The 14,377-nt window shown below is 46.3% G+C and overlaps 1 protein-coding gene and 1 long non-coding RNA gene across 2 annotated transcripts in view; one reads left to right on the top strand and one right to left on the bottom strand.

Moving 5' to 3' along the window:
* SH3RF2 (SH3 domain containing ring finger 2) overlaps positions 1-14,377 on the bottom strand; it is a 112,944-nt gene that overhangs the window by 19,998 nt on the left and 78,569 nt on the right. The window contains exons 6-8 of the mRNA XM_019739097.2: positions 10,985-11,076; positions 9,503-9,673; positions 2,737-2,969 (exon numbers count right to left, since the gene is read on the bottom strand). Coding sequence (XP_019594656.2) covers positions 2,737-2,969; positions 9,503-9,673; positions 10,985-11,076 — 496 coding nt within the window. The remainder of the gene's footprint in view (positions 1-2,736; positions 2,970-9,502; positions 9,674-10,984; positions 11,077-14,377) is intronic.
* Positions 1-14,377, top strand: part of LOC141567287 (uncharacterized) — a 49,604-nt gene that overhangs the window by 15,821 nt on the left and 19,406 nt on the right. The gene's annotated exons all lie outside the window — the stretch shown is intronic.

Below are 14,377 nucleotides of genomic sequence, written 5' to 3'. Positions count from 1 at the left end.
ACTCTGACCAGCTACTTGAAGAAAATTGTAACAGAAGCTTTAGGTATGTAGTGGTGGGACCCCTTTAGTTGGGGGCTGCAGGGAGGAAGGGTGAGTGGGATATTAAGTGTGTGTGTGCGCTAGGCAAATGTGACACCAGGTGGAAGGACATTTGGAAAAGTTACTCTAGAGTTAGGGTTGTGTGTGGAGGATGCTTGCAAAGTCCCATGACACAGGCTCTGGAATCAGATCTCCTTCCAGGGAGCTGGGGACAAGTGCGTCCCATCACCTCCCTGCACCTCAGTCCCCTCATTTGCAAACTGGAGCTCATAACAGCACCACATAGGGTTGGTGTGAGGACTACATTTTACAATGTGTGCAAAATGTTAGGACCGTGCCTGGATCCTAATAAATGGCCCATGTTCTTAGATATTATTTGAGGATAAAGGATAGCAAACCCTCCTATGGGTTTGCAAAGTATAGGAGCTTGGTTTTGTCTCTTCCCTGAACTCATTCTTTTTTATTTTTCTTAATTGGAGTGGTCCCCACTCAGTAAAAGGAAGCCATCCTTTTCCCTCAAATTCTCTGGAGACAGGAGGTCCCCATCCTAGGTCCTGTAGGTGACCCGGGGAATAATCAGGAGTTCACTGCACCCTGGGGGGAGGGGGGAGAAGCACGCGGCCATTTCTCCATAAAGATCTCCCAGCATTTAGAGAGCCATAGGTGACATCTCATCAGAAATGTTAGTCGTGTGTGACGCTCTATGGACATGTGTGTGAATCAGTCATTTGTGTCCAGCACAGAGGATCCGAGCCAAGGCCATGTTCTGCATTGTGACTCATGTCAAGCTGGATGTGAACATGGAAAGCAGAACGCTCACTGAACACAGTCGGTGACTGCAAGCAAGCCAGTCACCATTTACACAGGTCTGACCTTTCGATGTAGACATTTATTTTGCCACTGTCAGCCCTGTGAGGCACATACAGTCAATTCTGCTGTCACTTCTTTTCGCTTTGCGGAGATTGATAGTTTGACCAGCCTCACCTTGGGAAAAGGTGAGAGAGAGAAACAGCCTCCGGGATCTGGGAAAGTCAAAGCAGCACTGGGCAGACATGGCCTCCGTCTCCCGGAAACATGTACAAAATTGGTGTATGAGTTATTTATGTATTTTGTTGGTTCCTAATTTCTAAGAGAGCTAATGCTTTCCTATGATATGTGCATACAATGCAAGCAGTCAAAGCTCCAAGATAATCATGAGCTACACAAAGGTAGGGAGGGAGTGTCTGAAAGGATGCATGAGCAATTGCCAACGGGTGTACTTTCCGGCATTTGCAAGTGGCCTAGACGGAGCCTAAGTGAGTTCATACACTGGATGTTGCAAATATGATCTGCTTAGTTGCAGCAGCAATGATAATGCTGACAAAATAATACTATATCAATAGCTAATTTTCTCAACAGCTCGTGATGTGCCAGGTGCTGTGTCATCAGTCCTACATGGATTATTTTATTAAATCCATACAATAACCCTGATGAAGTTGGTCCTATTTTTATTTCCATTTTACAAACGAGAAAACTGAAGTCTGAAGAGGTCAGAGACTTGCCTTGCCCAAGGCTCTTGTGATAGGATGAATTATTTTGTGTGTGTGTGTGTGTGGGGGGGGTGGGTAGGGGGAAAGATGGAGGAAGGTACTAGAGGGTGAAGGAGGCACGATGATTGGGTAGAACTGAGAGGCAAGAAGAGTGAGACTGAGGTAAAGCAGGTGATCAGATGAAAGCACTGAGAGAGATATTTAATTTTCTTGGGACATTTTCCTGTGTGGCATATTGTCTCACGTGTTATTCTTTTGCTCTGATGAGTCATATTGCATTTTCACATTTAATGATATTTTTAAGGTAGCAGAGCCCAGTTTATATCAGAGGACATAGAATAACTTAAATTCACTTTGCTTGGCTCATTATGTTCTCCTGGAGAGGTATACAAACATAAAACCTCGATGTGTTGTGAAACAATGGGTTTCAAACACTTTTAAGATGAAAACCCCTGAAAAGGAGGTCTTATGTAGAAGCTCAATGTGTTAGGAGATAAAAGCATGGCTTTTAAGGGGAAAGTCATATATGATGGCCATGTGTGCAGGTAAAGGTTACACAGGTAAAGACAAAAGCAAGGTACAGAACAGTGCAGTGAGTATGATTACAAGGTACATACGCATACGTACATGGAAGAGAACTTGGGGCTGGGGGTTAATAATATGAAGGAGACTCGCTTTCGTACAATATAATGTTTTTTAGACTTCGTGCAGGTATTAGCTAACTAACAAAGTGGAATTCAGAGGCTCATAGCAATGACCACTTAACCTTCTTTCCCTCCTCACCCTCATCCTTCCCATGTTTCCCTTTTGGCACCCTGAAGGGTTCCCTGGAGCATAGTTTGAGAAGCACTGATCCAGCAAGTGCTTTGGTTGTTGCATCTTAATAAGAGCCAGCACCCGCCTAGGCTGTGTTCTCATCACATGTTGGCGCTCAGGGCTGCCACCATCCCAATCAACATGCACGTATGAAGTGACTAGAGGGCAGGGACCTTGAGTTGGTCTGGCTTCCTCGCGTAAAACAACTCAGTCTTTGTGGATCGTAAAGCCCTCTTCACAGAGCCTTGTTTTCAAGCCAAGATCCCTGTTTCTGCAGAAGGCACTCCATCCCTCCGGGGTCAGGTCCCCCCATCACTTAGCGCCAGGCACGTACCTCTCTGCCACCACTTACTCTTTTTCATGCTGCTCCGCCCTTTCCGAAGGGAGCCCTGTCTGAATGTCCCCAGGCTGGCCGTGGTCCTCACGGGGTTGACAATGGCCGTGGGCACAAAGATGGACTTGAAGGCACGGCTCTGTCGGGGGTCACCTTCTGAAATGCTGCCTTGGGAGGACACAGATGAGGTGGATAATGTCCATGCAGCGTAGAGACCTGGGCTCCGGGAATCTGCAAAGCTAGATGTCTTTCTGGTTGTGGAAATTGTTTCAGAAGAGAAGGAATAAAGAAAGTAGTCAGCTAAGGGTCCTATTTAAAAAAACAACAACACAACTACCAGCTCCGAACTGGTCCACTAAATATGACCATGCCTTCCCCTCTTCCAACCCATAAACACGCTTTTCGCTGACATCGGGGGCTTAACTAAGCGGGCCACACCCCTACACCTGACCACGGTGGTGTGCTGAGCACAAGCAGAGGCTCTCACACAGGCCCTGGTGGGCCAGATGACGTGACTTACATCATCTTTCACTCCAGCTCCCACCACTGCTCACCCCACGTCCCTTCAGCCCTTGCGTTCAGAGCACAAGGCCTTTCAGGTGTTCGTCTCACTTTGCAGTGGTGGTTTGTTCATTCAGGGATTTTTCCCACTAGATTCTAAACTCTTTGAAGGCAGAGATTTGTTTGGTACGACTCGTTTTGTGTGTTCTGCGTTATTGTCTGTTAATCAATGTTTGCTGAATGGCCGCCACAGTGCTTTCGGCACTGATACCAGTTGTTTTGGCCAACACCAGACTGGGCACTTGCTGTATGCCGGGCACTGGCCACATACTTTGCCCACTTTATCTCATGGGTTCTCCACAATATCCTTTTGAGGTAGAGTCCTATTAGTGCCACTATTTCGTAGATTAAATAAATGGAGATTTACAGTTACTTGTCCAAGCAACTCCTAGACTTGAGATTTGAACCCAGGTCCAGGCTGGCCCTCTGCTCTACCACTAAGCCACGGCACCTGTGCTCTTACCACTGAACCACACTGCCTTCGGGCTAGTTAGAGCATTCATCATTTGGTAGCAGGGGAAACCCGGCACCCTGCTTGGAAGACATGAACTAACACAGCACGTAGGCCCTACAGCTGCCTCCATGAGACCCTGATTCTTCAGCCTTGGGCTCTGATTTTTAAGACTAGCATTCAAGTTTTGTAAAACAGCAACCTCTTCTCCATCATTCCCAGCCTGCAAGTCCCTGAAACCCAGAGGGAATGGCCGTCATTCTACATGCCTTTCCTGGCCTTTTACCAATCCTACCTCAACATCACAGCGCCAACTGAGCAGTCCACGAATCACCTTGTCACTCTGCTGATGAAATAACCTTGGCTAATTACCTGGGAATAACCACCTTGACCATAAGCCCCGGCACAGAGCTGCCCTCCAGGTTTCTCTTGAGGGAATTTCCCCTTTTATCTCCTTTTCTCCTTTTTTTTGCTTAAAAAACTGATACGCAGTTTAATAATGAGCCAGCCAGTGTTGTACAGAGATGGATAAGGCATCATGTAACGTGGCCAATCCTTCCCAAGACACATACGCAGCCCGGTGGCCAGGAACTGATGCCTGCAGCTAGGGGACGTTGTCCACAGCCGTCCACCTGCCTCTGGCCCCCAGTGATGCTCAGTAAAGAGGAATGGGCTGCCCACCAGCAAGAGTGCAAACTACTTTCTGGAGATGAGGGCTGGGTGGTGGAGAGAAAGCCCCAGCACTGGCTTCCATGGCAGAGTCTGCAACTGCCTGTCTTTTGAACAGAGGCTTTAAGGTGCTGGACATTGCAAAATGGGCTGAAAACAGGAAAGACAGGTTCCCAAACTGTTTTTCAGCAGCCACAGCAAGGACAGAATACAGTTAGCTAGGCCCAAGCCAGCCTTATTCTAGCAGTTTCTTCTTTGAACGACTATTTACAGACTGAGGTGTGACCTCATTTTTTCTGACACCAGCACGAGGCTGGATTCCAGAAACTCCTAAATCCCAAGGCCCCCATCCAACACGGAGTTTCTCTATGTCTTTTGGCCAAAAGCTTAGCACTTATCTAGCACTTTCTTCTAACATCAAAGCACTTTGCTCACCAATACTAATTAGTCCCCATGACAGCCCAGACCTGCAGACATCACGGTCCTTTTATCCAGATGGAGAGACTGAAAGACACTTTGAGCTTGGGTGAAAAGAATGCATGTTGCGTCTGATTTGCTTATTGTGCTATTTGAGTGTGTAGATTCACATCCCCTTCTCTGTCTATGACATGAGCCCTTAAGGACTTGCCCAGTGTTTGAAAAGAGCATCACAAATGGCAGCTGTATGTGCTCACCACTGGTAGTGGCTGCCTGGTGAGGTGTGAGCTTGGACCTTGACAATTTTCATATAGTTTTGTGTAGAAAGTTAAAGGAAAATGAGTGGTGGCCCAAGTGTCACTTTTCTCCATCCCAAAGACACCAGGAGGACACATATGTCCAGTGAAGGTTGCAGGAAAGAGAAATATCCTGGCTAACTGGGCAGAAGGGAATTTGTTGGGAGGATGAAAAGGGGTGGAAAGGGCTTGGAGACAGGATCGGAGGGAGGCTGCCGAGAGCTCGGCAGTGGGAATCTGAGGCGGGGAAGCGTCTGATCAGACGGTGCTGCTTGTGTTCTCGCCAGGAATGGCCTTCAACTTGGCCCACATTCTTTCCTCCCGTGTTCAAATTTCCAAGGTCCAAGAGTTGGGAGTACCAGGTTGGCGAAGCTGGTCCCTTAGCTGTGGTGATGGGTTGAGGAGGAGGAGGAGTTGGTTTCTTCAGCCTCCGAAAAGGGAGGAAACTTCTGCCTCCCACCAAGACTATGCACAAAGGAGGAAACCCAAAGGGATATTGGTGCTATTAAGACGGGTTTGGATGACAGTGTGACAAATGTCCTATACAACTTGAACCAATGGATTTCTCTAGGTTCTGGGGAAACACGTCACGGTGGCGGAGATCTAGTTGTGGTCAACACAGCTGGACTGGTGGGCGTCCGTGTCTAGCACGGAGGGCTGGAGCTCTGGGTAGTATGGCAGCCTTTTCCTCTCCTGATAACTAAAAGGTTTACTTGCTGAATCTTATATCAAAACCCTGGCATTCTGGTCAACTCTGGGCTATCTATAGGTAGTTGTGAAGCTCTGGCTGGCTCAGTTCATGAGGGAACGGTGCTGATAAGAGCAAAGATTCAAATGTTCAGGGGGCTGATAAGAGCGAAGATTCAAATGTTCATACCTCTTAATCTAATGATTCTTTCATAGCATAACCAGGATGAGCCCTGGATGTTTATAAAAGGTGGCACTATACGCCAAGGGGGCAGGTGCCAGTGGAGGGCCACCACTGCAGACGGAAAACAAAGGGGATGGGGGAGCCTCTCTCTCTCTCTCTCACACACACACACGCATAACAAAAGAGCGCAAACACAGGTAGTCCAACCTGCTCAGTTCTAACATAACCTGCTTAAAGTAGTAGAAACCCAGCTGACAAATGACAGTATCATTCAGCCCTAAGAAGCAGGAGGAACTAAACCTCCCATAGTGGAAAGGGTGGTTAGGAACAAGGATGAGCTGCCCCCAGATCGACAAATTGGACGTATGTCATCCATGTCCGAGATCAGTGGGGACGGGAACGTTCTCTGTGTCTGGGAGACCATCAAGGAAAACACACACGTGGAAAGCATTGCTCCTCGGTCACCTAATAGCCTTCAGGAGAAGATACTCTGACAGGGAATATACTTCTTCTTGGACATGCTGGTTCTTTAGAAGCAAAAACACCCCTCAGCAAAAGTAGCACCTCAGCTGGGGTGGGGAAGATGGAATCAATGGTGACTTGTGGGGCCGAAACCCCATCCATCGCCTGACATGCAGCCATATGTGAGCAGGTGAGTCTAGATGCTCATGACATGCCCAGGAAAAGAGGAGAAAATTCAAGAAGGAGGTAAAGGGAAGCTGGAGCCTGGAAATACAATGGAATGGAGTTCTACATATGTCCCAGTTAGGGTGATGGCATGTCCTGACTTTCCCAGGCGAGTCTCCACTTACACTTGTTGTAAGAGTGTCCCTCCCTTAGCTCAGAAGTGTCCTAGTCTGGATGACAAACTATCTGGTCACTCTTAATCTAATGATTCTTTCATAGCATAACCAGGACTTTGGGCTGAGGTCTGATGCATAAGCAAATGCCCTAGCATGGCCCTGGAGAATTAGGGTAGGCATCCCCCTTGCTCTTCATTTTGACTTCTAGGTCATTCTCCCAGCTTCCTCCATACTTCCCGCTTTGGCCCATGTTATTAAGACTCTACCAACTGGCCGCAGTCATCATTTCCCCCAGGTCTCTCATTCCTGGAAGATTTGAGCTCCTGGCTTACTGTCATTCTCGCCAATACACCTGATCCTACCAGGATGATTCCATCTATTGTTAGGGACTTAAATGCCATCTTAAGCCTGGATGTCTTTCTTAAATGCTAGATTTGTATACCTAACCGCTGACCAACATCTTTACTAGGATTACTAATAGGCACCTGAGACTTAATCTGCTGCAAACCAAGCTTTTGCAGCCTCCCATTGCCCTCACCAAAGAACCTGTTCTTTTGGTTTTCACCTCCATCTCAGTAAAAGGCAACTCCATCTTCCAGTGACTCAGGGCAAAACTTGGACTCATCTTGAATCCTCTATTCTTTCCCACCCAATATTTGATCTGTCATAAAATCCTGCTGTCTCTCCCTTCAGAACATAGCCAGACTCTCATTGGTCAGACTCTATGAACCAGGCTAACGCCCTTGTTCAATTCACCTCCATAGACTTTCACACAGATGAAAATCTCTCCTCTGGATTATTACAATATCCTCTTGACTCATCTTTCTTCTACTTTTCCCTCTCTACAGTTTATTCTAAATCAGCAACTAGAAGGATTCTGGTTCAAACCCTCTTCTGCTCAAAACGCTGCAATAGGGTTAAAGCCAAATTCCTCATTATGACCTAGGAAATTCTAGATGATCTGACTTCCTGTGACCACTCTGACCTCATCTGCTATGAACGTCCCCCTTAGTTGCTTTAATCCGGTCCTGTTGGCCTCATGTCAGGGACTCTCCGACCCCAGGGCCTTTGTTCCAGAATGTGCTGTTGCTTTGACCTGGAATACACTTTCTTCAGAGCTTCACATGGCTCGCTCCTCAATTCCTTAATTCCTCCTCACTTCTCAGAAAGGCCATCGCTGACCAAACTATTACAACTTTAATCACCCCCACACGAATTTTATCCCCCTTTCCTGATTTGGTTTTCTTCTTGGCTCTTATCATTAACATGTCATGTGTATTACTTATATATCTTGGTTTTTGTGTGTTCCAGTAGAAGGTAAGCTCCTGTGGGCAGGAATTTTGTGTCTTTTGTTCACTGGTATTTCTCCAGTATCTAGAAAGGTGCCTGACATGTGTCAGTGCTCAATAAGTATTTGTGAAATAAATGAATTAATGGATCAGTGATAGATACCCTTAGTTTTCTTTTGGATATTTTGCAACTTTCTAACAAATCCCGAGAACCTTCCATTGACGGGAATAACTATGATCTTCTACTCCAACTTTCTGCCATGTGAAGAAATCTTTTTATGTAGGCTTGGATCTATGGGAACCCAGACTTTGCCTGTATTCTTGCTAGAAAGGGGGTCCACCACCTCACCAGCTAGCCTGATGGGGATATCTATGGGTTAGAAAATGCAGCTTTTTATTGAACCAAATCCTTCTAAGTTGTAGCCACTGGTTCACTGCCCCCTCATGGAACAAATCTACTTCCTGGTCTACATAGTCTATTATGGTCCCTTTGACCCTTCTTTCTACAGCTTGAACAACCTTAGTTTATCAGTTCCTCCTGTGATGTGGTTTTCTGTCTCCTCACCATCCTTGCTGGTCTCCTCCAGACTCAGTGCCCACCTACACGAAGGTCCCCCAAACTGGTCATATGACTTTAGGAGTGACCCCCATAGCGTACAATGGCATTATCACTTTCCTCTAGTATGTCATAAAGACAGCTTTTGATGTGTGGTGATGGCCTCACTGCCTGTGACAGGCTTTGCCTGGGCTGGTGGGGGTGAAGGTAGGAGGAATTTGTGGATAGTTTTGGGGTTTGTGTGCACTGTGACTGTGGTATGAGGTGGCTAGACACAACTGTGGCCCAGTGAAATTCATAGGTATGCCACCGAATGAAAGGCTGGGAAAGAAGAACCACGGGGTAACTAGCATTTGACCTGGGGTGTGGATGGACAAGCCGTGGTCTAAGTTCATGGAAACTCTGCTAATGAATGGCCCAGCATCCTGGGACGTTTCCTGAGATGCTCTGGGAGGTCGTCTGACCGTCACATTTCCCTTTTCTGCCACTAGATGGAGCGTCGAGGTGGAGGATGTGAAGTGGGATTTTTGGGGTTTGTGCACAAAACCTGAAATCTAGTTTTTCGGCAGGTTGCCTAACTCTGTACATCCGTTTTCTCATCTGTAAATATCAACCTTATAGGATTCTTGGACGTAGCCAATACATTGTTAAAAATGTGAAAGTGCTTGTAAACTGTGAAGAGCCATACAAAAGATAACTATTTTTTGCTATATATATAGTTTTTAAATTAAAATGTTAGGAGAGTCCTAGGGCAAAAGCTGTTTTTGACCCACACTCTGAAAGAGCATCGAATCCTTCAGCAGTTCAACCCACAGCTGGCCCCTGGCCTAGAAGCCCGGACACCCCTTGCCTGAGGTTCGAGCTGACGCACCTGAAAACAGGGATGACGTAGTTGTTGGGGAAGATGCCGACTCGCCCGGTGACCAAGGAGATGCCCCTGAGCCAGCCGTCCTGGTACTTTCCCAGGACCCTGATGCTTTCTCCCTTTTGTAGGTCCAGCTCATCGGGTCCATGTGCTGAGTAGGTGTGCAGGGCCACGAACCTGGAGAGACACAGGGACTGGTGAAGGGAGACGGTGTACACACCTAGGGGAGGGCAGGGAAGCAGCGGAGGCGGAAGGGAGACGGAAGCCTCAGCCCAGTGGTTAGCAATAACAGCCTCTGAAAACCAAAACCTCAGTATGTGTGGCAGCCCAAAGAGGCAGAACCTGGTTGAAATAGTAGTGGAGGGGCCCAGATCTCTGCCCTCTCCATCTCCCCCTCCTACACAGACTCTCACACAGCTGAAAATCACTAATTTAGGCCCCATCAGCGTTTGGACAATAAAGAAACTGGCCTACAATAGAGAAAGGAGTTGGTGACCAGGAATCAGTGGCAGAGCCAGGCCTCAACCCCGGACGTGATGCTCTACCGAGGGTGAATTCTCCCACAGCTTAGAGTATTACCCAAGAAAACGGACGCAGCCAGCAAGGTTCGGGGAAATAGGAGGCCAGCTGGAAGCCTCTCTGATCCACACCCTCTCCTGAGAGGAGAGACCTGTTTGACTCCCAGGAATGGCCTGAAGAGCTGGCTTAATATAGGCAGGCAAGAGGACACTGGGAGGAGGGAGGCAGGTTCAATTTTAGTTCTCTGGCACACAGCGGAATGCTGGCTGCTTAGTGGGATGGAGGGAGACGGGCTTCATGTGGCACAAATGTGTTCAGTTTGGAGCAGTACTTTGAAGTCCGCAGAGGGGTCAGGAATATCAAATCCACCTGTGAGTCAGGGATGAAGACACTCGTGAATAGTGAGACTGTGAAAGGGAGAGTGCCTGGCTGACTAAAGGCATTAAAAAAACAGAACCCACTTTGGTGTGCCAGACGCAGGGGTTACCAGTACATGACCCTCGGGTGAGACATCAGGACGTCCTTCTAGATTCCAAGGACTGTGAGACATCGAAAGGTTTCAGCAAAGGGGTTGGTCGGGAATGTTCTCCTCTGCAGGTTTTCTCCCTCCTCTAAAATGTTACATTTATTTCTCACTGATTACTAAAGCAACATCTATTTATAACCCAACAGTTTGAATCTAAAGGAAGACAATAGAAATTGCTCACTACCCAATCTCCCAGCAATGTTTTCATATCTAATCTTCCAGGCTCTTTCTACTTTTGTAAAATAATGAGCTAGGATGATGTGGTTTGCTAATTTGTGTTTTTCACCAGTATTTCCGTTGGTGGTTGTAACGGAAGGGAAGCTGTTGTCTCTCTGGGGGGATGGTTTGGGAAGGGTGATGCTCGATGGCAGACGGATGGCAACAGTGACCCCTCTGTGCCAGGACCGGGTGGCCGGGGTTGGGGGGCTGAGTGTTTTACTCACATATTGGCTGAGTGATGTTGCTGGGAGCCGGCCAGGCTGACGATGGCCGTGGAATGTCCTGGGGAGGCAGGTGTGGGATGATAAACGCTGACCTATACAGACACAAAAGACAGCCAAGCAGAACCAGTGAATGCCACAAGCTAGGCCCACAGCAGAGCTGCTCCAGAAGGCCTGATGCCACTGAAAACAGAGCCATGCCCAGTGCCACCCATCGTGTGTCGTCTCTGTGGTTAGTGGCTGTGGGCAAAGCAGGGCGGGGACAGGTTGGTTTATTAGGGTGGCACGCCAAGGCCACATTCCAAAAGACGGCTCTGATACGGCAGAGGATGAAGGCCCGTCGGGTTTACAGTCGGCAGGGCACTTCCAAACTCCTTGACCTGTGCCCCCGGCCCCCCCCCACCCATCTCCCAGTACGCTCACCTCCCTCTGTGAAAACCTCCTCTTGGAATATGATGCAGTGGCTAATATTGACTGAGAACTTAACACTTGTCAGGCATTTTTAAGGGCTTTACAAGCTAATTTAATCCTTATTAAAGGTATTATTACTATCCCCATTTCTGGATGAGAAACTGAGGGAAAGAAAGGTCATCCAACTAATATGAGACAAAACATAAAACCAGGTGGTCTAGGTCTTGATCATTCCCCCCCCCCCACACCAGCTTATTCAGTGATTTATGGAAAGTGAATCTGAATCCTTTTCAATTTTCCAGGATGAAAGAGGGAACAACAATGCTAAAACCTCCTGGAAACTGTCTACTATCCTGGCACCGGGCCTATTATCTAACATACTACCTTGCTTATTTCCTTATTGACATGTATCAGACTGTGATTGTTTCCCTTGTTTACGGACCATCCCCTCACTAGAGTCTTTAAGTTTCATGAGGGAAGGGGTTATGTCTGGCTCATCCTTGTCTTTTTTATACGCTCAATATGCTATTGTAGCTTAAAGAATGAGTGAAAAAAAGGTTTTCCTACCCAGTACACTAAACATCTCTGTGTTAACCAGAGTAAATGCATATTCAATCTATCTTCAGTTACCTCCCCATAAGTCATGGTAACTATATATGTGTGCCTTTTTAGGACTATGCTTTTGTGGGTACAATTATTGTTTGTGTGTCTGTGTTGGGGCAGGTGTGAATGCATTGCTGAGTGCATGTGTCTCTCTGTGCCAGAACCCGTGACAATTGTATGTAGATGTGTGATGACATTGGTCTATTGTATATTCATGCATGTGGGTTTATGATATGCACATATGCTGTGTGTGATTATATGTGTATGCATGGTTGTATATGTGACTGTAAATATCTATCTGGAATTCTGTGTGCATGTATGTGAACTCTAGAGGTGTGTGTAGGTATGCATGACTATAGTTTTGTGTGTGTCTATGTCGATGGTTGTGTAAATGTAGTTGTGGCTGGATATGTATGTGTGACATTATGAGAATCTGGTTATAGGATCAGAAAACCATTCCAGTCAGATAATAACAAGTGTTGGTGAGAATGTAGAGAAATTGAAACCCTCATACAGTGCTGGTGGGAATGTAAAATGGTATGGCCACTTCGGAAAAGTCTGGCAGTTCCTCAAACGGTCAAACATAGAATTACCAAATTACCCAGTAAGTCCACTCCTAGTACATACCCAAGTGAAATGAAAACATAGGTCCACACAAAAATCTGTACATGAGTGATTACAGCAGCATTATTTATAATAACAAAAGGTGGCGATAACCCAAATATCCATTGACTGATGAATGGATAAACAAAATGTGGTACATTCATATAACAGATTATTATTCAGCCATAGAAATGAACTTCTGATACATGCTGGAACATGGATAAACCTTGAAAGCATTGTGCTAAGTGAAAGAAGCCAGATGCAAAAAGACCACGTTACATAATTCCATTTATATGAAATGTCCAGAATAGGGAAATCTATAGAAATAGAAAGTAGATTTGTGGTTTCCAGGGGCTGGGGACATACGTAGATATGGGGGTGATAGTTAAAGAGTACAGGGTTTCTCTTTGAGGTGATGAAATATAAAACTGTGGTAGTAATGGTTGCATATATCTGTGAATATATTAAAAACCACTGAATTGTTTACCTTAAATGGGTGATGTGTATGGTATGTGAATTATATCTCAATGAAGCTTTTTTAAAAAAAGAGCATTCCATGGTCACACATCTGAGGCGCTATAACACTGCGTTAAGTGTTCTGAGCCTTGCAATCAAATATTGTCACACCAGTTCACTCAAACAGAGATGACAAGGAGCTGGCTTTTGGGCTAGGCATCTCCTTCCTGTGACTGGGCAAACTAGAGCCCTGCCAGGCGTGGGCACTGTGCCAAGGGAGAGCCTTGTTATGCGAGCAACTAATCTTATGTTTGTGGAGACTCTTGGACCACTGATTAAGCAGGATGAACTTCAGTTAACACTCATGAATTTCCAATGTTATGTTTGAGTAAAAAACCCTTCTATCCATAAACACCACTAATCTGTAGGGAGGAGGAAGATAGTAGAATGCAAAGCCACCCCTCCGTTATACCGGGCTCTGCCTTTCTACTTCTCGAGGGCTTCATCTGGGGAGGGGGTTATTTCCCCCTGTTTGGAACACAGAACCTGGCCAGGACTGAAACGAGTGGGCTTGTGATAGAGTTCTTTCTGATATGGAATGGGAAAGGAGGCCAGATTCTCAGGTTTTGTGGTGTCCTGGAGGGGAAGGGAGAACACAAGTAGAGAAGGAAGAAGAAGGAGGCAAAGGAGGATGAGGGGGAGAGGACAAGTAGTGGACGAGTGAGAGTGGGGCAGAGAGTCAGAAGCTGGGACAGAGGTGCAAGGAGAGAAAGAGAGAGATCCAGAGGGATAGAGAAGTGAAGGAAGAAGAAAAGAGATTAAGATCAGAAAAACTCCTGCAACCCATTCAGAAGAAGATAAACAACCCAAAAAGAAATGGGCAAAAGGTACCACAAAAGAAGATATACTGAGTGGCCAGTAAGTGCATAAAAGGATTCTCTACATCCACAGCTGTGTGGCCTCTGGACAATTATAAAAAGAAAATGCAAATTAAAACTACCATGAGATACCAGTTCCCACCGACAAGAAAGGCTAAAATTAAAAGGACTAACATATTGAGTGTTGGTGAGAATGTGGGGAAACTAGAGGTGTTATATACTACTGGTGGGGACGTAAAATGGTGCCACCACAGTGGAAAACAAGGCGGCCATTTAAAAAATAAAGTGAAATATACACTTACCACACTACTCAGCAAGCTACTCATAAGTATTTAAGAAAAATGTCCATACAAGGACTCGTACATGAACGTTCATAGCTTTATTCATTTTAGCCCCAAACTGGAAACTACCCAAGTGCCAATCAACTGCTGAATGAATAAATAAA

This window comes from Rhinolophus sinicus, linkage group LG10, assembly GCF_036562045.2.
Source record: "Rhinolophus sinicus isolate RSC01 linkage group LG10, ASM3656204v1, whole genome shotgun sequence".
Lineage (NCBI taxonomy): Eukaryota > Metazoa > Chordata > Mammalia > Chiroptera > Rhinolophidae > Rhinolophus > Rhinolophus sinicus.
The sequence above is the reverse complement of the archived record's forward strand: the minus strand, read 5'-3'. Positions and strand labels throughout refer to the sequence as shown.